The sequence below is a fragment of the Antrostomus carolinensis genome, unplaced genomic scaffold (assembly GCF_000700745.2).
Source record: "Antrostomus carolinensis isolate BGI_N321 unplaced genomic scaffold, ASM70074v2 scaffold19834, whole genome shotgun sequence".
Lineage (NCBI taxonomy): Eukaryota > Metazoa > Chordata > Aves > Caprimulgiformes > Caprimulgidae > Antrostomus > Antrostomus carolinensis.
The window spans coordinates 34,417-60,457 of NW_010311674.1; the positions used below are offsets into that span (position 1 = coordinate 34,417).

General features: G+C 36.9%; 1 protein-coding gene across 1 annotated transcript in view; it reads left to right on the forward strand.

The window, feature by feature from the left end:
* The window catches only part of ATXN10 (ataxin 10), a gene marked incomplete at both ends in the record, with an annotated part of 56,487 nt that extends 30,729 nt beyond the window's left edge, over positions 1 to 25,758 (forward strand). The window contains 2 exons of the mRNA XM_010166807.1: positions 24,536 to 24,619; positions 25,660 to 25,758. Coding sequence (XP_010165109.1) covers positions 24,536 to 24,619; positions 25,660 to 25,758 — 183 coding nt within the window. The remainder of the gene's footprint in view (positions 1 to 24,535; positions 24,620 to 25,659) is intronic.
* Positions 25,759 to 26,041: the final 283 nt, after the last annotated feature.

The window sequence follows — 26,041 nt, forward strand, 5'->3', positions numbered from 1 at the left end:
AATCCCTCCAGATTCCGCTCCCCCTGTTTCACTTGCCTTCTAAACACCTCGGTTCTTATCATCTGAACAGAATTTATACTGTTTTCTTGGGGATAGGCTTTAGACACTTATTTTCCACTCTCACTTTTAAAGCAATAAAGTGATGGATTCAGTGCAATTCTTTTTACTAGTTTATTATAGAATAACTGTTTTAATAAAGAATAAAACTTTAATTAAAGAAACCTACTAGATGAAGTACAGAGGATGTAATCCTTTATTGTAGAAATGAAACAAATACAAAATAGGTAATAGAAATTAATCTGCACCCCTATTTCTGTGTTCATTTACAATAATATGTACTGGGAAGGCGAGATGACTGATTTCTGGCTTATTGTGACAGAGAGCACTGCTCTGCTCAGTCTTACTACCTTTCCCTAAAACTGACTGTTACTTATGTTGTGAGGTGTTTATGCAGTATGACTTTTTTAAAATACTTGATTTTAATTGCAAGTGTTATCAGTACTTGAATAAGCAATGAAATAATATAGACCTTATTCTGCATTGTTTCCCTTCCTCTCTTATAAAGAGAGGAATTACATAGACTTCAATCATATAACCTTGCTGGAGTTAGTAAATAGCGAATTGAAAGGAAGTAGAAAGCTTGACAAAGTTTAATTGCAGTCTTTATTCGCTATTCACTTTAGTTCACTATTACCTCTGGGATAAAATGGGGAATCTGAATTGCTTGGGGATTCTGTCCTGTGAAAATGATTCCCCAAGGATGCAGCTTGGTCTGGTACAGGGTAGATGTGAGACATGAACTGAGTTCCTTGCAACAGGGGAGCAGCCAGCTGTCAGAACACCGGTGTGCTGAGATCATGCTGTAGTGTTGCCTTTTGAGAAGGATCCTGAAGGGAAAAATTGTAACATTTCTGAATGCAAAGTTAAGCCTGTTCTTAAATTCCTAAGAACAAAGCATTTAGCTTAGGTTTGGTGCCGTAATCTGGTTGAACTGATTTTGCTGTCTTTAGCTGATTTTTGTTACTGATGGGATAGGTAGTTTATTGTTACCTGCTTACTTTGCCTAACAATACAGTCAGTATGCTGGGACAGTTTGATGCACACTGAGAGATCTCTGTTCCCTGCAGAATAGTGAATATGCACAAATGTATTTTTGAGATGTCTCTTTTTTGTTAATCATCCTGTTAAAAGCAAAACCAATCTCCTCAGGTAAAGAAAGCAATCCATATCCTTATGCCAAGGATATTTTAGATTCTGGGGATTCTGATGGACCCAATTATAGGATATTAATCTTGGAACATGTGTGTTTCACTGGTAAAGCTGTTATGTTGTTGAAAGGGGAAAAAAAATTAAACGCAGAGTTGTCTTTGGTACTGGCACCTGACACCTTCTTACCTAAACGGAATCACTCTAATGAGGTGAAGAATTTATGAGGGAAACTTTTTCACATGCCTGATTTTTATCTGAGGTGGCCGCAATGCTTCCTCTATTGCAATTATGTTGGTTTTTGTCAATGCAGGGTTGAGAAATGAAGTCTTCTGGGGAAAAGGAAAAAAAAAATTTAAAAAATTCTCTTCTACAGTTAAAATGAATTTTGATAAAAGTAGCAAGTAAAGCATGTTGATATTGTTTAATGTGTAGTAACGTAACGTGGATTTTTTTTATATATGTCTAATCCAAATTGTTTTATATGAGTCTAGCTCCCTAATTTGAAGACTGTTCTGCCTAAAAGTATGAACAAGATTTGATTTGTTTGGAATTCAGTTTTCCATTCTTTTTTTTCACTGGAGCAGGGTGTGCAAGGAATCCAGTTAGAATACAGTTAGAAAAAGGTGCCAGCATCCATAGATCAAATTGTCACCATTTAGCTCCTTAACTTAATCTTCTTGCTGTAGTGATTATAAATTAGAAAATTTCAAACTAAGGACAAATACTTTGTTTTATTTAACAACTGTCTCTTTCTTATCCAAGATTCTCAGAAAGACTGTATGAGCTTATGTTATTTTTCTTCAGGATTAGTTTAACTTTTTGAAGTAATCATGTTCTTCCTGGCATGGCAGGATTTGAAGTTCCTTGTAATGAAGAGCATCCCACATTTATCTGCATATCTTGTTATATTTGCCTGATGTTAAACATAAGCCTAAAATGGAAGAGATTCTTGGTTTAGAGTTGAGCAAAAGAGGAGGAGCCTTTTGGATCTGGATGCTCTGAAGTGGTGTGCTCCTGCACGCCTAACTAAAGTTCTGCATGGTTCCACTGTTTGACTGGGGCTATTCTAATGATGTAGCTATCCCTGTATTTTAATGCGTTACTAGATAAGGACAAAACATTCAGGATGTTGCAGGGCTGAGCCCTTTAATTGATAAGTTTTATCTAGGTATAGCACCATGAAAGTCAGCAGTAAAGCTTAAAACAGACTTTCTCACAGAAGTGTTTTAAAAGCTCTGTAGAAATGAGATCTATACCTAACTAATGTAGAGATAACCCCAAGTAGAAAAGAGTCTGTGGTTCAAGAGTGTCTTTAAAAATATCTGTTGTGACATATAAAGTAGCTGTCTCTAGTTCTGGTCCTGTACGGATTTTATGTTAATCTTCAGCTCTGTCGCAATCATGAATCCTTAATGAAGTGCAAAGATTTTCATCAAAGTGTGAGAGACTGTTAAAAAAAAATATTAATGAGTAATTTGAGTAATAAAGGGTTGTTGTGAATGTTAGGGTTTTTTTGCCGTGAGATCAGAGATGCATGCCTAATGCATGTAAAGCTCTGAATTATTTTTGTAACAATGTGACTCATTTCTTGTTAGAGAATAATACAAAACTTTATTCTGTTGTACTGCCCCTTTTTAGGCAGCAAGTTAATGTTCCCTCTTGTCCTGCTCCTATTCCCCCCTCTGCCTCACCAATTTTTGGCAATTGATACAACTGATCCAGTCATTCCTTGCGACTTGTCCATCTTGACCAATTTCACTTGAAGCCTTGATCATACCATGCATAGAATTTTCTCTTGCAAGGAACTTAGGTACACTTAGGTATAGTCAAATTTTCATATTAAAGGTAATTTTAATAGTGCATAAGCTATTTTGGTTTTGGCTTTTTTTAGCTTTTATTTTAAACAACTTTCATTTGATTTTTAAATTGCATACTACATAGAGACACCTTCACATATCGATTGATTGAATATCCTCAATGATTAGGTGAAGGCTGACTTACACACAGTACCATACTTCCCTTTTGGTATATTTTTGGCCTGCTTCATGTGGAGGATTACCATAATTAACATCTAACCGATAAAGAAGTGTAAAGATCAATCTCTGTATTGTTATGTTCTCATGCATCATAGGCAGAGACTGTGACCAAACCTTGAATATACATAGATGTAAACTGGATTTATATCTGTCAATGTAAAGATGTCTGTAGAATGATGATTTTATGCAACATACCTTTGCCAGAAGCAAGAACAGGACTTGGGCATTTTGGAGTAAAAGGAATATTGTGGGAGGAGGATTATTCTTGATAAGTTCATATATTTTTTTTTTTTTTAATTTAGATGTTGGATAGCTCTAGAAATTAAATTAATTGCTTAGATTTATAGTGGAGAGGGAAGATGATAGAAAAGAGTAAAGATGACTAGATGTCTTCTAACTTTCAAAATTAAAACAAGCTGGCTCTGCATTCATTTCCAAACAGTCAGTACCAACTTAGAGACTTGTTGGCCTCTTCTTGACTCTGAATGGTTTTTTGAACCCTATTTGGTGTTGAACCCTGTAACTGTTGCGGTGCAGCAGAGAACTCTAGCCCTTTTTAAATGAAAGCTCAGCACGCTGTTGTCAAGCAGCCATTTCCAGACCTTGTTCAAACTCACAATAAAATTCTGAGTGTTGAAACTACATCTATAGCATTGATACTTAATGTGCCTGTTTAAGATGAGCAGCTCTTGTAAAAATACTCATTTTAGGCTAGACTGAAATCTAAAAATAAGTTATTGACCTTTATATGGAAGAATTCTAAGAGGTTCATGTGACTCCTTTCCTGGTCCAGTGGGCTGAGTAGTAATCAGACATGTGGCAAACATGATTTAAACTTGCTGTTCACCAGAGTGTGTTTTGTGCTGTTGCAAGCTTTTTAGACTTGCTGGTTTGCAGAATGGTCTGATGTAGTACTTACCTGAAAGGTGTATTGTGTGGCAGTCCTCACTGCTTGGAGTAAGTTCTGTAAGTTCACAATCATAGAATGTTGTGAGTTGGAAGGGACCCACAAGTATCTTCGAGTCCAACTCTTGCCCCAGCATAGGACAATCCCAAGATTCAGACCATGTGTCTGAGGGCCTTGTCCAAATGCTTTTTGAATATTGTCAGGCTTGGTGGCATGACCACCTCCATGGGGAGCCTGTACCAGTGCTCCACCACCCTCTGGGTGAGGAACCTTTTCCTAATGTCCAACCTAAACCTCCCCTGGAACATCTTCCTGCCATTTCCCCTGGTCCTGTCATTGGTCATCAGAGAGAAGAGACCAGTGCCTGCCCCTCCTCTTCCCCTTGTGAGGAAGTTACAGACTGGGATGGGATCTCCTCTCAGTCTCCTCTTCTCCTGGCTGAACAAACCAAGCGACTTCAGCCTCTCTTCATACAGCTTCCCCTCTAAGCCCTTCCCCAATTTAGTGGCCTCCTGTGGACACTCTCCAGTAGCTTTAGTTCCTTTTTATCCTGTGGCACCCAAAACTGCAGCTGTGCTGCAGATATTGCAGGTGGTTCTTAATGTGTTACCTCCTTTGTAAAACAGGAGTATTCTCCTGGGCTTTGCAGGTGCTTTCCCTCTTCAAGAAGAGCCTCAGCATCTGTTGGGCAAATGCCCTGGTTTAACATCCCCTGAAATCAGAAAATGTCTTTGCTATCCTCAGTGATCTTGATCAGCCTTGTAATTTATTTTTCCACGTGTGTATTTTGAGGCCTATAAAGATGGGATGTGATGTGGCCTAACTTCCAGAAAAAGGAGTCTGGGAGTCGTGATAAGTTTTGTTTGCGTTTTTTTTTTTTTCCTTTCTTCAGCTTGGATTCAGATGCTTTAGTAAGACATGGAGTGTTAAAGTTCTAGTAGTTTGCAAAATATTCTGAGATATGAAGACAGGGGTTTTTGGGGTTGTTTCTCAGTTGAAAGTAAGGTATCAACCAAAAATGTTTCTTGTTAGTTTACTAGGTGGTTAAGAACTGAATTTGTTTGGGGTACTCAATGTTGGGAAACTTGTTACTAAAATAACCATCTCCTGATGTGGCTAATATTAAAAAAAAGTCTCAGAAGACATAGAGTACCTTGTATTGCAGAAAGGATGTCTATCTGCGTTTCCTGCTTTTTGCCAGTGTTATTGATTGCTGGGGCAAGACCACCACATGTGGAACAATGGTGTTGAATGAATGTGGAAGAATGTCTGCCTTTCTGAATACTTTTTCTCCAGCTCAGGTCTGAGCTGTTAGTACAAATTCTTTCCACTTTTACTGGTCTCAGATACAAGTGACATATTTTCCATTACTATAACAAGGAATTTCATTAGTTTTCTATGTTGTTTTTCATTGTTTTAACCTCAGCATGAACTTTGAATTTCCCTGACTTTTCTTAACTGCCATCCCATATACAATTTCTTTTCTTTTTTTCCTTTAAAGCTGCACCATACTTCACAATGGGATGATGTTATAATGTTGTGAGTGTTGAACGTGATCCCTTTTGGATACATAAAACTCTCTTCCTTTCCACTTACAAGAGGTTATGTTTGCTGTTTTAATTACCCCATAAGGCACAGGAATCAGTCATCTTTTCATCTGTTTCCTGGGTAGTTACTAAGTTTTGGTTACTGCAAAATACTGAAGTTTTTCAGCTTGTATTTGTATGATGATCCTAAAGTTTGTAAACATAGGTACAAGGGAAAAAAAAAACAGTTTTGTTGGGTGTTGATATTGGCCATCACTACTTGTAATCTACCAGTTCAGTTCACATTTTGGAAGCGCCAGAAAAATAGTTTGATTGAGGAAATAATGAAACATGGCATATGTTTCATTAGACAGACCACATTTTGTGATGAATTTACTGCAGTGACTCTTGGTTTTAGTGGTACTCTGTGCTACTTTCAGCATGATGAGGACATGAAGGAAACTGTGTGAAGACCTGTGGAAGGTGGTGGTGGCCCTTACCATTGATCAGCAAGCAGGATGCTGAACACATGCCACTGAGTTAACTGTCCCATCAACACCAGAGAAGCGTGGAGCTAGACAGAAGCTGACAAGTGTGCTTACAGAAGTCTGGTGTCCAGTTCCTGTTTCATCAAAGTGCTTAACTCTCTGCTCCTCTGGCAGCAGCCCATCGTCAGGTTCAGTAGAGGTGTAATGTCTTGCAGGCTTCAGAAAAGCAGCTGTGAGCCTTCAGTTCTCTTTGCCTGTGTGCCTTTGAGCCAGTATAACTTCTGGTACCAGCCCTGAAAGTTGTTTGCTAAAACTCCTGTTGAAGCACATGAGGCTATCAGAGCACATCAGAGCACTTGGTCTTCAGATAGAGACCGAGCATTTGGTTTGCTTAGGTTTTTTCGCCCTTTCTCTATTTTTCTTTATGTCTTTGGGAAGAGAAAGGAAACTGCAGTGACTGTCATCTGCCGTTTTGAATTTCTGCCACTGGAGGATGCTGTTTGTTCTAAATTGCAGACCTGCGTTATTCTGCTCCTTGCTGTTCCGTGTGGTCATGCTTGAGGGGTTTGGTGATGCCGGTGCCCGAAGGGAACCAAAGTACTTGAATAGTCTCGTTTTTAAAGGCTGCAGAACCAGAAGGGGAGGGAGAGTGGGGTGGAAATCCTCATCCTTTTTTGTTTCTTTTTTTTTTTTTTTTTTTTTTAATTGTGCTTGGTTAGACAGTGAGGGTCTACCTGTTTCAGTGGTAAGCCTGCTATTTCCTGCATGTCAGAATCAGGTGAGGTCATAGAGGAAATGAGTCTAGTGAAACTGCGCCCCATTTCCAACATATGAGGTCCTCTCCAGGATTGTTTTCACTTAATTATTATCCAGCTTCTAAATATGTCCCCAAAAAGGGGTACCTCACATACTGTAGAAAATGCTGATATTAAAATATCTGGATACTAGACCTTGACGTTTCCTCTTTGGAGGTTTCAAAGTTTTCTGTAGAGCTCCTACATTGTTCAGATTTGTAGAAGGAAAAATGCCTATTTCAGACCTGGAAAATAGTTCTGATCCTAAATAAGCAAATGGAGATATTAAATGACTCTGCAGTGGCTTGTTTTTTTTCCCCTACATTTATTGCAGTGGTGGCAGTAACATAAAATTAAAGAGTATGAGATACAATGCTAAAAAAGCGTTCTTTTTTTCCTCCTAAATAAGAAATTATGCTGACAGTTCATGTGCTGTATTTGTCTTGTTCTGGTAACAAATTAATTTCTAATCTACCTTGTAAGTCAAAAAATAGCAGCAAAAATTTTTTATTTTAGGCATTTGAGAAGTTTATGCACCTCAAATCCTTATTATATGTGTGTATTGCAATATTTAAATTTTGAATCTGTTGGCCATGGGTTATGCTTGAGAAATATTAAAGAATGGAAAAAGGTGTTTTGTTTTGATACTCAATGAAATGAATTGATATACTGATGTCACATGACTGGTATGGTGTATCATTTCTTTATCACATAAGCAGACAAAAGCCTAATTCTGATTTGGTTTTGTCATTTATGCAGCAAGAAGGGATGGACTGTGATTAATGGCTGTAAATTTACACTCTTCACATCACGCTTGTATAAGTAGGAAAAAGCTGCACACCTCAGTTTTCTCTTTGTACGCTTCCTGGCCCTTTAGAGGGTAAGGAGGCAGTGGGAATGGAAAGATAGAAACACCTAGGAACTGTGTAGGTGGCACACTTACTGTTTCTCCTTTGCATCCTTGAAGAGGTTCGCGGGGCTGTGCTTTCTCCGTAGCAATATAATTGCTGGAAGGCAGGAGTGGAGAGAGCGGCCCCTCTAGTGCTGAGCTCTTGATGCTACTTGCAGACCTCTTAGAGGTGTAACTCTGGAAAGAAGAATGTCTGTCCTGTTGTGGAGCACAGGCTGCTCAAGCTGTCTGTCCACTTAATGTATGTTCAGCAAATGGCAATTAACTAGATCTAAAAAAAAATTAAATTATTCAATTGGAATTTGTTAAATATGGAATGATGGTCTAGTATTTGAGATGCAGGTATCCTGTGAAGGGTGGTCTTTAGAAGTGTGTACTACAACTGTGCATTAATAGTAACTGAAGAAATACTTGTGTCAACTCTGATAAATAAATTGAGAATTTTATTAGGAATGAATAATAAAGAAGAATACATTATTTTGAGGAGGCAGAATTACAAAAGAATATTATGAAAGCCAAAGTCATTCCTTGCCCATTGCTAAAGGTTTAATAAAATACTATTGCACCAAAGTGCATTCTAGTTACAATTCTTTGCGTCCACATTTCACTCTTTCGTTCTTAAACTAGACATTTGAGAGGGATTTCCTCTGCAGTGTCACAGCCTAGGTATTAAGTATTGTCTTCACTGGGTGAGCTTGTGCATGCTCATTTGCATGGGGGAAGGAGGGAGTGGGACTGGAAATAAGGATGCACAATGTCTGTGTAGGCAAAAGATCTGCCTGGTTAGCTCTTATTTGCAGGATTCCATTCAGTTACCTTTTCTGATTGAAATGCAGGCCCTCTTTGAAGAGCCCCAATATTATTAGAGGGCTGCAATAATGTAAAAATAAGTGGTGATAACTTTTGCATCCTTTTTATTAACTATAGATTGTCTAATCTCCTTGCTATCAGCAGCCAGTGATTGGAAGAAACCTACCTAGCTTTTCATGCCTTCTTTTATCTATGCTGAGGTAGAAGAGATGAAGAGAAGAAAACTTCTTGTAATCTCTAAAGATATTTTAGAAAAATATTTCAGTTCTCATATTGTTAAGAACTTCGTAAACAGTGAGTATCTTCTATCTGTGTTTTGAGGGAGAACAGATTTAATAATATTCACTTTGGAGTCTATTGGTATCTTTATTTTGGCAATTCACATGAACTGTGCATTTTGAAAATTTTCTGTTCTTTAATCAAAAAAGCTCAATATTTCCATAAAGAAGTGGCAAAGATAAAAATTGCCTCATTAGTGAGCATTTAAATGTTTAAAACTGCATTTCTCCAAGTTCACACATCATAATTGCAGTCAATCAATTTTGTTCAGTTTGTTCTGGCAGAGGTGGTTTGCTGGAAGGATTTTGAAGGCACATTGACCAAAGATCTAGTAAAGACACTGGAAAAACAGTTAGGTTTTAGTTTAAGTTCCTTGGATGGAGCACTGCCTATATTTAGATATTGTAGCAGTTGGAGCAGCATGGAAGTGCTGTCAAGTGACCTCTGTGCTGAAAGGCAGAGCACCAAGATGATGTTGAATTAATCCTCTGCTGTTTGTGAAATGCAAAATGAGGTAGATTTGCAAAAGACAAGGTAATGGCTTGATTGAATGTATTAAGCTTTAGTTGATTAGAGACTGCTAGCAAGATTCCTTCCGTCTTCCCTCCAAGCATTTCCACCAGAAAACATCACAGGACTGGTTGCTTCCATTGCATACTCTGATTCTAAGCTCTCTTCTAAGGAAAGAAGAAACCTGCACATCCAATGTGATTTTATTTCTTGCTTGTAAGGTTATCACTCAGCAGGGTAAGATTAAGTGTTTGTTAATAAGCAATGTATATTCAGGCAGAGGATCCCCATGGATTTGGCATGAGAGAGAGTAACTGAATAGATAACAACGTTGGGCCACCATTGGTTTATCCGCCTTCCAGACACTGATACAGGCTTCTGTGGACTCTAGCAGGGTTGTATCTGCTTGTAAAAGAAAAGTGGTAATACAGATATAGTATGCCCAAACAGTCCTTGTCTCCAAGACTTACTAAATTTTCAGATGCTTCCTCACAGGCTAAAATTCTGAAATGCACTTTTTTGCCACTGGAAAACAAATGTCTTTGTGCAGGTTCCAAATGGCTAAAATAGATGTAGAAATTGTTGGCAGTTGTGATACACAAATTAAGGGCTGGTTTTGATCAAAGTCATTCCTTGCAAGATAAAGCAAGATTGAAGTTCAACATGATAGCTAATATGTAATCATTCTGGTGGGTTTTCATAAATATCCTGCAGGTGTAAAAGTTTACTGATCTGAGGAGGAGGTACAGAAGAGAGCTCTGCTTTGTTTTGCAGGTACTTCTGAGCACTAACCCTCACACTTGTAACAACTTGTTTACTGTAAGAGTGGTGAGACACTGGAAGTTGTGGATGCCCCATTGTTGGAAGTGTCCAGTGGAAGATGTCGCTGCCCATGGCAGGGGGGTTGGACTACATGATCTTTAAAAGGTCTCTTCCAATCCAAACCATGCTATGATTCTATATACATGCATACATACATACATGCACACAGACTGATCAGTTTCCTCAATATACTACTGTGTGTGGGCTTCTTTGGAAAAAATACAGAAGAGGGGTGTTATTTTTGGTTGAAACTAATTGCATTGTATAACTTTGATTTACTAATCTTCCCACAAGCAGTGTTTAGATTGTATTACTTATATATACTGTGAAAGAGATTTTTAAATCTGAGACTAATCTCTTGAGTAAGAATCGTAACTTTTGTTCCATTCCTGGGAAAAAAGTTACAGTGTTAAATTAAAGAAAAAATAGAATGGGTTCTACGTACCTTGTTAGATCTTCTTTTCATTGGTGGCAAGTTGTTGTCTTTTGGCAACTCTCAATTAACTCTGTTAAAAAATGACCTGTGGAGCAGTCTTAATGATGTGAAAAGGAAAAAAGAAAAACAACACAAATACTTGAAAACATGCAAAATTTCATATGAACATAAATTATATGAATTTACAGAGGCTCAAAAGTCTTGCTTTGCAAGCCAGCCATACTTGGAAAAGTACAAATGCCAAAAAATTGCAAGTCTTGAACAATGTATGTATTTCACTGTGCAATTTAGATATGATACAAACCATGGAAATTATATTATGTATATAACCCCCAGTGTAAGGGATCTATTTGCAATAGGAATGGGTATAACCAAGGCTGTTGCAGTATTTTAGTTTGAGTTTGAGATTCGTTCTGCTTGTGGCACTTCAGAAATACAATTTTGCTACATATAAGTGTAACAAAAACTTTTAGATTGTTGACTGCCTCTGAAGTAAAAATACCCAATCTGCTTCATTTCAGTCCAATAATTTTTGAGGCAATATGTGCAATATTTCAGGTTGCTTTAATATTTTAAGTTACTGCAACTTGATATTTCAAGTGAAATATTGGAAGTGGACTTAATATGGGGATTAGCTTCATCTTGAAAATAATTTTTTTTGCATTTTTCACAAACTAAATTAAGTATTGAGTTGCTTGCTTTCGTGTGTGTGTGTGTTTTAGTATTACAGTCTGCTTTGGTTTGACATTACCCTTACCTATGACTAAAAAAGAAGGATTTAGATTTTGTTCTAGAAATGTTTGTTCTAGAGCACAGTTATGTAGCCCAGTGAATTCATATTGAAGTTGGAGAGCTTTCTGTTGAGTTTCAGTAAGGGTAAACAGCACCATTTACCTCCAAATCGATTTTTCTCCTGTCTTTTTAGAAAAGGACGGATGCTACCCATGGAGCTGTTCAGGGCTTGGAATTTTCCATAGGACAGTTTCCAACTTTTCTGAAAATATGTTCACCCTTTAGTTCAGCAAAGTTAAGATTGTGCATTTGGCTTTGGAAATATCGAAGGGCTTTATTTCAGGCGATTGTTCAGTATTGTAGTTTTTTTTTGGGTTTTGGTTTTGGTTTGGTTTTTTTGTTGTTGTTTTTGGTTTGTTTTTTTTTTTTTAAAGAAATGCAGTGTTTTGCCTGCAAGAAAAATGGAGACAGTCCAGGGAATATTAGTAACTGGTAAGTTCCCTTGAACTTGTGTCTAACTTAGGTTCCCTTGAACTTAATTAGACATCACTACCTTGGTATTTTCCAACCAGGTCTATTTAGTTGTCTCAGCTCTGCCTGTTCCCCACAGCTCCTGTAATGAGAAGCTGATGCAATTTCAGAGGACATTCACCCCTGCCAGTTCTTCTGGAACTTGCGATCCAATTGGAGTGTTTGGTGGTTGGAGTGTTGCCTTTTAATTCCCGCTCAAGTCACACAATTTCATGAGCACCTCACCATTTAATGCATTTTTTGAAAGTGCTTTTAGAATTTGTAGCTGCTGAGAAAAAAAGCTTAAAAATGCTTTCTTAATTTTAAAAGTAAAAATGACATTTTTAATGCCCCTATAATAGATCAATCTGGTGGCAACTGATTGAGCTTCTGATTTAACACTTTTTCTTCTATCACCTTCTGACCCACCATTACTGTCAACTTGCTCCTGCAGGCTTTTCTATAAAAGCGTCGACCTGTCCCTTTGAAAATCAACTTCAAAGAAAACAGTGTTTATTAATAAAATCCTATAGAAGTTTTCTTTGTTCTAAAAAAAAAAAAAAAAAAAAAAAAGCACTTGTAGATCTTAATAATAATAGTGAAAAAATGTTTCTAATGTTACAATTGCATTTATTTTGGTACGAATTTCAGCTACTGAAATGTACCCTCCAGCTCTGTTCATATGAGATCTTTTTTTCTTTAACTGACTGGATAGGAAGAGTTGCTGTGCAAGTGTAAGTTTCTTTGGTGCATGGTGCATATATATATGTACTTAATGTAGGGTAGTGAAACTATATCTTGAAATAAGAACTCTCGGGTTTTCAGTTAGAACCTGCAGTATTGACTTCATAGGTACAGACCGATAATCAAATCAATGATCTGTTGCAAGAAAGGAAATAACAATATAAATAAAGCTAAACAGAAAATTTAATTTTTTTTTTATAAACAGTTGGCTTAGTGCCTGAGGATATATATACATCTTGTTTTGCACAAAAAATACTGTATTGCAAATGGACCAGACCATATGAGAGAATAAATTTACTATGGAATTTTTAAAACAATTTGAACAGCACCTTTACAAATTTAAAAACTTTTATCTATTATGAACAGAATTCTGAGTTCAGTTAGAAGCTGAATTTTACTTTCATAGTACCTGCAGTTGCTACTACCAGACAGCAAGAAATTTAGAGATGCAAATACTCAAAAAAACCTCTGGTAGTTGTAATTTAAGAGTAAATTAAGAAACTAGTATGCAGTCTCCTTATGTACAGCTTCATGTATTATCTCACTCAATAGCCTGAGGCATTAGCAAGCTTTCAGCGTGAAATTTAGTGCTAGAGCGTGCATACCTGAGTTACTGTATATCATGCATACTAAATGTATGGCTTTTATAGACATATAAATCACAACATCAGGATTCTTGTGTTTTCTAAATGTAAAGTTGATCTTAATCTCAACTGGGTGACTAAATTTATCTTAATAAGAGAATCTGATCCTGTACAAAGGTTATGCTTGGGGAAGCATTAAAAGAAAATGTGTATTGTTGGAATTTCAGGTAAATATAGAGAATAATTGCTCAACTTTCTGTGAGTCTGGATTGTCAGCAAAGAAACACAGTCAATGTCATGTGAGGACTGGGCCAGTCCCTAGTGGGTGCAGCAGGTAAAATGTGTTAGGGACCACTTCTAGCCTTGAGGGCAAGTTGCAGAGTTTGGCATGGCTCACATCTGCATGACAAAATTCTCCTTTATAGGCTTCTCTTCCTTCAAATTCATCTTCCCCCACCAAAATAAATTCACAGAACTGTCCTTCCTGTACCTCTGCTTAGGAAGCACCCATAGCCTACACTATACACCCAGACATTCTTGAATGTCCAGAGGAGTGCTGGTTGTCATGAGCCAACAGCATGTGAGAAATATTTAGTCTGTCTGAGGTACTCTCTTTTCAAGAGAGTATCTTCTTCAGGCAGATTTCTTATCCACCAGGTTTGTTTTAGTCATAAAATGTGTGACTGTAGTTGTCATAGTGAAGATGTGGCTGAAGTAGTTTGTGGCATTATTTAAGTCATGAAGAAATAAATTCAGTCTGACTTGTAAACAATGCTAAACTGAACCAGAAGTTACTCTGTTCATTTTATAATCACTTGAATTTATGGAAATTTTTTTAATTTTTACTCTGTTTACAATTTGTTTTACTTTGCTTTCTCCAAAAGAAACTTAAATATGTAAAACCCAGCACCTGTTAGTCAATCTGTTATTGCTATATATGAAGCAAATGTAGGTTTTAATCACTGTTCTTTTAGCTAATATGGGCAGAAACTGATAGCTGAGTATACAGAGCTTATGAAAGAGGACTGAAAGGAGCTTAGTATTTGATCACATTTAAAAGAGGACCTAGTCCTTGTTATGAAGTCAAGCTGAACACTTCATCCTTCTCTTACCTTTCCTGAATGTTCCAGTGAAAGTTGTTGGGATTTATTTGTGTACTGAGCATTGAATAAATAAAACTTGTACTGAATTTGCTTATAAAATTGCTTGTAGGAAGAAATGAAAGGGCCTTAATTGACCAGGACTGATACTTCATACAGGATTCTAAAATACAAAGGAAGCCAACAGATTCCTGCGGAAAAAAAACAAAAGAAAACATACTTGCTTGGCTGTGTATTTGAAATGATGTGCCACCTGTTCTGTTTTGGATGAAGAATACTCTGTGACTTGAAGGTATTATAAAGAAAATGTCTCCAGTAGGTTGTACGTATTGCTCTGCAGTGAATTGAGAGCACATCTGTTAGTCCTGAAACAAAGCAATTATTGTAATTGCAAGATTTGTTTTTTGGGTTGTTTTTTTTTTTCTTTTGAAAGGACCATAATTCTGTTATTTATATATTTCTTGGAAAATGTGATATTTCTTATAAAATGGACCATGAAATTGGCATTGCTCAGTGAGAAGCATTTTTACTGCAGTATTAAGCAATGGAGTTGAATGGCTGGCTGCAGACTTCTGAAGGCTTCCCTGACTTGTCTGATTTAAAACACAAGCAGCACCACCATTAAACTGTCTTCCGACTTTAGTAGTCAGCCGGGTCCCACAGTCTACCATAATCAATTCTGTAGAGTTCTAGAAAGGCATTTTACAGTCCTTCCTGAAACACTTGTTTTGTTTTACTATGCTTTAACCTCATGAAAAATGTAATTGTCATCAAGGATAGCTTTATACTTAACATGTAATGGAGTACATGTCCTTTACACATGTACTAGAAAATTAATGGCTTGTTCTTTGACCTGTCACTAAAATCTTGGAAGCTCTGCACACAAGAGAATGTGGAAGCAGACAATAGTGAATGCCATTTAATAATATCTGTGTGCTGTTTTCAGTCTTCAAGCCTACTAGCTTTCTCCTTTTTTTATTTACCCCCATTCCCCTTGACTGCGAAGTTTGGAGTGATAAAAATATACTCGGTAACTTATTCTTTACAGTTCCTTAAACAAACTTGTCACTACTGAAGTCACTTCATAATTGCAGTTACGAATGACACACTCTGGGTTGTGTCATTATGGGAAACTGCCACCACTTGGGTGGCTGTGGTACTTTGCTTTTAGTCTTGAGTCAGTGCACTCCAAGTGTTACAATTCAGTGTGGCATGCTCTTATATTTAGCTGCAGAATTTTACCATCAAATGCAGCAGTCACCAGCACAAATCATTGTATATTTTGAAATAATCCTAGATCTTTTCTCACACGTCATTTGAGTATTGTGTGTTGCTGTCCTTGCCATAGATTAGTTTGTATCTGACGTATAATTTTTTTTTAAACCCTTGGTTCAAAGTGAAATAAAGGAGAGAGTTAAGTAATGCTGGACACAACAAAAGTCATCATTAGAGCACAGGACATCTGATGGACATTTATAGTTGCTTGCTGAATTCAGAAGTTTCCAAGGAAGAGTTGTAATCCCTGATGCTGGGAGTGGAAGCAGTTTTGGAATACAGTAGTGATGTGGGAGAGTGATGACACATGTGGCCTCAGTGAGGGTGTCTTCAAAAGAGGGTTTGAATTTGAATTGGTTTTCATCCTTTTCTATTCCCACTCTTAACTTGCAAGCAGCTGGCATTTTTGGGGGATAGTTGAAGGAGCAGTTGCAATACTGAGAGAAGGTAAGCAGTAAAGCAGGTGTGCAGGCTGTTGGGTGAGAAATGAAGTAAGTACCAGAGTTGGCATGAGGAATAGAGTGAAGAGGTTAATAGAGAATGTCAAGACTGTTGTACTAATTTTTGGCTAGAAGACTCTGATCACATGTAGAATAGTAATGAGGAAATCTTCAACAGAAACATTCTGAGGTAATCTATTTTTCTGTCAATGACAACGTTTTTCAAAATTGGGATATTTTATGGAATGCTTGGAATTTTATTCCAGAAGGAAAGCTATTCTAATATAATGTGAAATGTGAAACTGAAAAAAAACCAAACCCAAAAAACAACCACCCCCCAAAAAAACCCCAGTACACACAACCAACAAAAAAAAGTCCCTTATTTTAGTTGAGAGATGCTTAAAATGATCTGTTAAGCTTGACATGGAAGACAAAAATACCGCACCCACCAAAACAGTGGCAGCTTGCCAGAATGACTTGGAACTTCCTATTGCAATGGTGATTATAATGGCTGAAATGAATCATGTGACTTTACCAACATTTATATCTGTATTTTTTCAGAACTTTGAAGTAATTTGAAGTCTTTGGTTTTCACTCTGCTTTGGAACAAACTATAATTTTGAAATTTTGATGAGCATCTATAAGTTGTGTCTTCAGCTCAGTTCTTGTAAATATAGCTAATTCTTACCTTTAATTTCCTTTAACTAACTTTCTTTGTTCTGGTGAAAGAAAAAATTCAGAGAACCTCTTCTATAACAATTATTTGAAAATCAGCAAACTAAGACTGTCTGATTACTGGTTTTAGTGGACTTGAGAAATAAGATAATGAGTGATTAGAAGTAGAGAAACATCTACTTTGTTGCTGATGCAAATTGGTTCAAATTCAACTGATATAAAGCACAGGGGTTTAATACTGGATAATGCTTAGCATCATTGTTTTCTCTTACTGCTGCTAGGAGAGGCAGAGACCAGACTAGCAAATATTGGGTGGTTCAAGTGAAATCTGTCTTGTGTTGGACCTTACTTTTATCCATGTGAAGTAGGAGGTCTAAACTTAAAAAGAGCCAAGAGCCTGCTCCTCATAGCAGCATCTATTTGTTACTGAAAAGTGGTTTCTGTTTCAGGAACTGTAAGTGAATGATGAAAGCTGAATTGTTTAAAAAACAAATGAACCAATTGTGTTACTGTCTCTTGCGGGAACCTATTCTGAATTCTCAAGTGTTTATATTATCATCTCAATGGCTGGAAACTCCTGTGTTTTGCTCTTGGAAGGACTAGTGGAAAAAATTATTCAGCAACTGAAATAGCTTGTTACCCTCTCCTAGTAGCTGGACACTCTAGCTTCTGCTTGTTTTGGCTCAGTCCTGATTGTGTGCTTGGTACCTTTGTGTTCTCTTCCTTTCTCCCTCAATAAGGCCAAAACCTTTATCCTCTAAACCAGTTCTCTTTGGAGAGTTTTTGGGCATCACAAAGATTTTAGATTCTGTGACTTTTTTTCTTATTATTGTTTTTTTTTTTTCTTCCAGAAGAAGGCGAGGGAGAGTTGAAATAAACCTGATACCTCTCCAGTAAATAATGCTGAAAGAGGGAGAACATATTTGAAATTAATGTAGCAGGAACAACAAGTTTTGTTACCGTGATTTCTGAATTTCAAACATTAAAATGTTAAATACATGCTTAAGTAACCAGTATAGTAGGTGGAAGAGTATTCTCTGGACACTGCCTTGACTGAAATGGACAGAAAGATCTCTCTTAGCTCTCAAAGTCTTCCACACTGGTGCAAGGAGCTCTCAAACTAGCTAAGCAAGTCTGCTGTGATGTCCTGGAGAAAGGAGCCTCTGTCCACAAGTATTTCAGTAGATCTGCAGGATGTGGTGAACTCCAATAATAGACTTGATTGCCGCAAGCCACAGCTGCCTCTATTCTAAGCCAAAGTTCCTGTAGTCTGCAGTAGACCTAGGAATCCACTAGCACTAAGGGATTAAAGTGTTCTTTTGTCCTTTGAAGTAGAATCTCCTGGGTATCTCCTGTCACTTCTGCTGCTTGGAAAAACAAACAAAAAACCCCCAAACCGAGACTCACAAATGAACAAAATGAAACAATGTTTTTCGGTACCTTCAGAGCTGCAGAGGAGCCAATTTTTGAACCCAACCAGTTGATATATTCCTACTCGTATTAAGCTTCTCTGTTGCTCAAATTGAATGCTGGATTCTACCCAGACATCTAGTTACTAATCACTTATCTTGTTGAGCAGGTCTTAGAGGAAAAGTGACTCCCATTGGTTAGCCTGTTTAGTGGCAGGGCCTGAAGGATATATTTCTCATTACGTAGTCATTTTGTAGTCTTTATGTGGTACATTCAGAAGGAATAAGACTTAAACATATCGTTAAGGATGACAAAAAATTGGCAACAAATCCCCAATGTGTATTTAATTGGATCACTTTTCTTTGACATGATTTATTCTCGTATGATTTTCTGTCTGAGAAAGTCATGCAGACTTTGAGACAGAAGGGACTCAAAGGGTCTTAAACTTTCTCCTGTCCAGAGCGGAACAGATTTGTCAGATCATTTGAGAAGACTTGCAATATTGGAGAGTGCTCCAGGAGTCTTTGAGACTCATGCTTCAATGTATTGCAGTGCTCGACTAACCATTGCTGTTAAAAATACTTTCTGAATGTGTAATGTGAATGAGAAGGCCATTACTTCTCATCCTTCTGGATGCAGATATGTTGTGGTTTAGCCCCAGCTGGCAACTAAGCACCACACAGCCGTTCACTCACTGCTCCCTGGTGGAATGGGGGAGAGAACTGAAAGAGTAAAAATGAAAACTCATGGGTTGAGATAGAGACAGTTTAATAGATAAAGCAAAAGCCACGCGTGCAGGCAAAGCAAAACAAGGAACTCATTCACTACTTCCCATGGCATAGCTTCAACCCCTTAAGTAGGTTGCAGTCTAAGTACCATGGAGAAAAATTGCTTCCCTTGATCTGCTGGCTATGCTTCTGTTGATACAGCTTAGAATGCTGTTGTTTCATGTAAGATGGATGTTAATATCTTGATGATTCAGCTCTTGAGAAGTATGTTGAAAGATAATAATTTCAGTAATCTAGGGTACTAAGAGAAAACAGAAAATATAGTCAATAGGTGTGTTTCCTGTGACCTTAATACGTTCTTCAGGTTGTCTGTGGTTGTGCCATCCCAGCTGTGTTATTCTTCCCCTTCTCCCTTACTTTACCTCCTCCAGCTTTTATATCCATTAACCAGTTTAAATCAAATTTGTCAGAGAAATAGGGGTGTCAGAAATACTGTTATACTCCTACTTTTTGCCTCAGGAGAATCAGCAAATAGATGAATGAGAAACCCAAAGTAGTGGTACTGAGAGGGGAAGTTAGATAGTGGTAGCTTAATCCCTGATCCACTGCAAACTGAGACTGATGTTTGACAACTGTTCAGCACAGCTGTACCTATGAACCGTGTCTTGGTACTTGCGTGGTTTTTGACACTATTAGCTGTGCAGCAGAACTAGGAGCATTGCAAAGAGTGCAGTGAAGGAGCCAAGTCCATAAAATGTGAAGCTTGCCAGTGTTGTTGCTCACAGAAACCTTTTTTAAGTTCCATAATGTAAATTGAAATTCAATACTCTGAAGCTAAGCGTGGTTGGAGACAGACTTTTTCTCTGGTAGGAAACTGGTGATCTGTGAAGAATGTCGTATCTGGAGTTTTTCCATATTAATGATTCCTGTTTGTTCCTGTTTTTTGACATGTTTCTAGAGTGTGTGTTCCCCCACAAGCACTTTTTGAACTAGAAATCTGCCTTTCTATTTGTCAATTTACTTGTCAGTATTATGTAAGAAGAGAGTGAGTGTTAGCATGGATTACTCAAATTGTTAGCAATCTACTTCTGTTGGTGAGACCACAGTTCTTTTTGCTTATCTATAGTTACTCCAAACAATTTCTAAGAAATAGAAACATTTCTGTGGCTGAAACAAACATATTTCTCATTCTGCCTTCTGCATTGATTGAAGACTAAGAATCTGTCACATTCTAGTGGAAGAAAAATTTATGTTTAAACTGTTGTTATTTAAAGGCATAAATGTACCTTTTCTATAATATTATTCTTATAGTTGACTAGATAATGTTTCTAATGCCTGAGGTGTTGACAGTTCTTTGAAGATACTATTTTTTGTTGGAGGTTTTCTGTTACTTTATGTATAGTTGCTGGACCTGGAGATTGTAGTTCCATTTTACTAGATGTGTGCAGATTTCTTGTTCAGCAACAAGCACTGTCATGCTCGGGGAGTTTGCATTCTTAACCCTGAGCTTGGCTCCATTGCTGCTAGAGGGAAAGATTCAAGAAACAGTCTATGGTTAATTTATACTTTCTCTGGGCTCTGCTGTGACTTATTAATTACTTATAATTACTTGTGTGAATTTCATAAGAAGATACTGGGAAATAATTGCAGGTAGTTCTGTTCAGGCAGATATTCCTAGTTATGTTAGTGACCTTATTTATGTATTGGTCAATAAATGTGAATTCTGTAAGATAGCATAAAAGCTTTAATTTTTGTCTGGATGTATTCATTGGTTATCAAGAGAAAAAGCATAGCTTTTTCCTTAGGACTGACATGTCCCAAACCATCTAAATAGAACACTGTGTTTTTCCTTGGCCATGAGAGCAGTAAGCATATATGGTCTGGGTAGTCACTTTCATAAGCTCTTCTTTAATATTTATATAGCGTCTCTGCCTACATGGGCTTCTGTTTAGTGTCTGGTTTAAGAAATTGAAATAGATTGTTAAATTCCATGTACAAAGAAAGAGAAAAAACCTAGCAGTCACTTTGTCACTGGGGAAGGCATTTTCTTAGGTGTAATGCATTTACATTTCTCGCCGTTGTGATACTGATCTTTATGTTTCAAAGGCAAGTACAGAACACAAGTGGAACATCAATATAAAGCTGTGTTGTGAAAGATGTTCTTAACTGGTGGAGATAGACACCTGCCTTTGAATGCTGAATGCCATATTTTTCTGCTTTTTAGAAAACAACTTCAGAAGCTGACACAGTAACATTAGGGCAAGATTTTTGGTACTGACTTGACTGAAGCAGTAGACATCACTAACAGAGAGATGTATGTTTTCAATTTTAAACTTGTTTTAAATAACCTTTGTAATTACATTAAAGGTGGTCAAGATTTCAGCCTACACATAAGCTGCAGCACATTAAAGGTGGTCAAGATTTCAGCCTACACATAAGCTGCAGCTTCATTGATTGTTTCAGTGTAGTTCAGAATAAAGCATTATAGTTCTTCATAATAAAATAACCACGTAGTTTTTTTACAGTCCAGTGCAGTTCCATGTTATTGGTCAGCTATGTTGTCAATAATGTCAATGGAGAATAGCTTTAGTGATCTTTTGTAACACAGACCAATATGAGCAATTATGTTTACAAGACAGGCATCAGAACTGTCCTATTGCTTAGTTTCTGTCTATAGTTTCTTCCAAAATATGGATGGATTACAGCCAATTTCACTACATGTTTTCTTCCGAGGATATTTTTGCACCTTATTTAAAGTGAGATTTGAGGCTTGTGCAATATTAACTCCTTTCCCAAGCCCTGCAGAAGGTCCCTGCAAAAGGTCCTCACCCTTAGTCTGTACTGTGCATTTTGCAGACATTTCTCTTCAAAGGAAAAACTCTGAGGCCAATAATTAGTTGGAAAGAATCTCTAACTTCTTTGTATTGGGCAATATAGTTCAAATAAATCTGTGTAAGAGGTTGAGACCTAGAATAATGATTTCTCAATATTTACAAAAATCTACTGATGTGGGAGATTACAGGCAGGTGAGAGTGAGAAGATTCGAGAGACTTTCAGCACACAAATGGGACAGCCTGGTGGGGGACAGTGATTCCTTCCTTTGATTATCCGTGGCACTCGTTGCAGAAATGACTGAGACTGCAGAAATGCAGAGCAATTACTGAACTGACTCACTTTGCAGACCAGATTATTATAGTACACTGGCATGAATTACCATCAAATGCTGTTTCAGTGGATCATTGGTGGTTCATGAGCAGCTGGCATGGACTGCAACATCTCTAGCAGTGGTTGCTGAGGAACTGGAGCTCTTCGCCTTGCTGAGAAGTATATAGGTTTGGCTTGGGTAGGCACATTGTAAGGTTTCTTTTTCCCTGCTTCATTTCACTGTGTAATAAGTCACAGGTGACGTACTAAAGCTGGCATACTGGTAGCAAAAGCTATACCTAACTTGATCAAATTATATGTACAATTTAATTGTAAGCTGAGATTCTCAGTGTGTTAGGCAGTGGTAGTTAGCAGCTGGTCTTTACATTAAGATACCACAAAGACTGTGGTTTGCTCCTTCTGTTCGCACTTAACTTGGAAGGAATCTCATTATATTCCCACAGTAACTTTTTGAATGTGTGGGGATTTTAATGAAAATTTTTACTTTCCCCGAATACTTACTTACTTTGTTAACTGAACGTCTTATTTAGATTGCACTGGAACAGATTGCATGGTTTATTTCAGTTGACAGCACTTAATCTAGATTAATTTGTGTTGTTCAGCATTTCACTGATAGAAAATAAAAGGTAACATTGTAGGCATGTCAGAGTTAGGCTACAGCATAAAAATCAAAGAACTAATGTTTCCCGAGCACGTGCAGGTACTATATTACTGAAAGCTCAGTTCGTTCAGGCTTTGAAGTATGACATCATACATGATGCACGACCTTTGGAAAACACACAAAAAAATTGTGGAAAGAATGAATATTTTTAAACTTGTGTTATTAACTGTATTTCAGGTAGCTATAGTTATGCTTGTTAGCACAGATGTGCCAGTTAGGTCTTAAGAGCTAGCAATGCTCTTTGCTTTTCTTACATGTAAACTTTGTCCGTTTGTATATCCATCTCTGTTACTGTTACTTTCTTATGTTACGGCTTGAGATTCTGTAATAATATTTTCTGAAAATGAACTTGTAAAAGGGATGGGATGTGCTTAGATTTGTCTCTGAATTCAGTTTTGCTGATCAGTAGTCAGTTTTGGATTTCATGTCTAAATCTCCTCCTATCCAGCTTTCCTCTCTTACCATAGAACTTGCATTTCAGAAAGCTGATTCATCCTGCAGTTTAAACTTTGTGATTTGTTGTTTTACATGGTACATAAAAACACATCTTATTTTGGGCAAAAAAGATAGGAGAGAGAATCCCATCACCAAGCCACAGTCTCAGCTGATGTTCTGTTTAAATTCCTTTGCGTTGCTAGTCCTTGGTTTGAAATTAAATTTTAAGGAATTAAAGAATTTAAGATTTGGACAAGTATGGTTTGGCTATCACAGAATGGTTGAAGCTGGGAGAGACTTCTGGAGGAACCTCTTGTCCAACCCTGCTGCTTAAATGTACATTAAGTTGCACAGGACCATGTCCAAATGGCTTAAAGAATTTAAACAATATACAGGTATAAGAATATGAACAATTAATCGTCATGCTCTCAAGTCTTTTTAAAACTACTTCTATAATTAAAAAAAAAACCAAAACCACTTATATGTCTTAAGAAGGTATTTCCGAGGTTGAAATTTTGCATATAATTTAAAACAGATTTTCATTTAAATAAGTAACACTTTCTAAAGCTATAAATATGTTACAGTGTACCTTACAAATCTAGTTAAATTTCTTATGGAATGTACTTTTTTTGAGATAATTGTGCTACAAATTTATTGTTAACATCAGTTTATCCTGAGTTCTTAGTAGTGTCGGTGCGTATAGACATACGTATGAGTCTGTTAGCATTATATGTTATGTCATCCACACAAACAAATATATTATTATAATTTTTGAATACACATGTATATATAGAAAAAATTGCAGATCTCATCTTTGCTGGTTTCCTAATAACATAATGAACATCCTATCAAAGGAAAAAAGTCAATGGCTCTTGATATAAAGAAGTCGTGCTTAGGTACATACAGATAACATTGCTTCTGAAGGTTGCATAGGTAACCAGAAGACAGAAAAGACATATCATCCCATGCAAACTTGTGTGTGTATATGCATTTTTCAACTCTTTTTTTTCTGTTTTTTTGTTTGTTTTTTTTTTCACTCAGTAGTTTTTTGCTTCCTTCTGGAAGCAAGCATGAGCTGTCAATAAGCATAGTTTTTATGGCTCAGTGAGCATGACATAGAAAATACCTCAGTCAAACACATGCTAAATGAAGGAGGAATGTCAAATTAATGTCTGCTTGTGTTACTATTTTGTGATACTTACTGCTCATAATACCATATTTACTCTCTAATTTGTGTTTAGTGGTTTTTATGGAACTAAGATATCTGTTATGCTTTTATATATTTTTTGCATGAAACACCATTAGTATTATTGAGACATCTGTTAAATTAAACTTTTGCTTTTGTTTAGGTTTATGAGTTAGATGGCATTCCCTTGATCCTGGACAACTGCAGCATTGATGACAACAATCCTTGTATCCTTTACAAAAGAATTGTAATTATTTAATATGACTCATAAGAAAAAGTGTGTGGGTTTAATATATTTATGCTAGCATTGCTTTCACTTGGTACCTAAGTCTAACTGGCCTCATGAGTTTCTAGGTTGTATTTAAATGCTTGGTTCAGAAGTGAGCATAAATATGTTTTCATTAACTGGTTTTTAAGTAAGTTGAACTGTGGTTATATTGTGTTTCCTAAAATAATAAATATTGCTGGTTTACAAATGCCAATTCAGAGAGCTAACTGTGATAGAAATCTGAATTAAGACTGTTTGGTTGTTGTATCAGATTTTGGAGCTTTTGCTTCAGCTGAAATCTATTCAGTAGACTGAAATAAGTGCCCCATCAATTCTATATGCTTATTAAATCTGACTGGAGAACTTATTCTGAGCACAGAGACAAGACTAGCAAGCTGTAATGAAAATGTGTATAATTGAGATAATTAATGATGCAGATCACTGAAATGTTGGGAGAATTTAATTTAAATGGCATTGTGCTTCATATTTGGGTTTTGTTTTGTTTGTTTGTTTGTTTTTTCTGAGGTTTAAGAGTAGAGACTTTCCCAGATAGATTGCTGTTAGAGGGAAATAACTTTATAATGAAGATAAACAGCTGTTAAGCAGACTGATCCATCTCTTCATGAACTGCATAGTAATCCTGCTGGTGTGTTCAGTGGGTGAGCTGTTATTTTCTGTCATCTAATCATTAGCTCCTTGTAAGTTTCTGATAAGTGCATCTGGAAATGAAATGCCTTTCCTGTCTAGAGTAATGTCAACTTTCTGAACACGACACAGGTTTTTTAAATTAATTTGTCAGAAAAAGTTCACTTTTTAACAAGTATCATAAAACCAAAAAAGTTGTGAAAATGTTACATTCTCATAATTATGTGTTGTAGAACATCATCTACATATAAGTATATTTTAGAAGGACGAAATAACATAGGGACAGATGATAGCAAAATGTCAACAAGCTGGGTGGAAGAGCAGTGGATGTTAAGTATTTTTTGAGTTGTTAACTTCATTGCTTTATATGCAAGAGTTTCACATTCATCGCTATTCCTGTACTTGGTGACCAGACAGTGTGTCTCTGGACAGAGAACCAAGTAGCAGAGTTGGGCTTCCATGGTCCAATTCGGGTAAGGGGCACTGCTGGATGTGGTGGGAAGGGCAGGGAAAGTTACCTTTCCCTAAGTGGAAGCGCATCTCTGAGAAAACCTAGCAGGGAGTTTTGATCCCGAGTTACTCTTCCTTTGCTGGAAAGTACAGCTGTACTACAACTTTTCTTTCTAGGATTAATCTTTCATTTTAGCTGTTAGCAAAAGAGGATAAAGTTTGAGGCTTTCAAAGGGTAGAGTTGTAATTTACGATCTTGAGTGAAATGAAAATGGAGGCTGGAGAAACGGGCAGGGAGAAACTTAA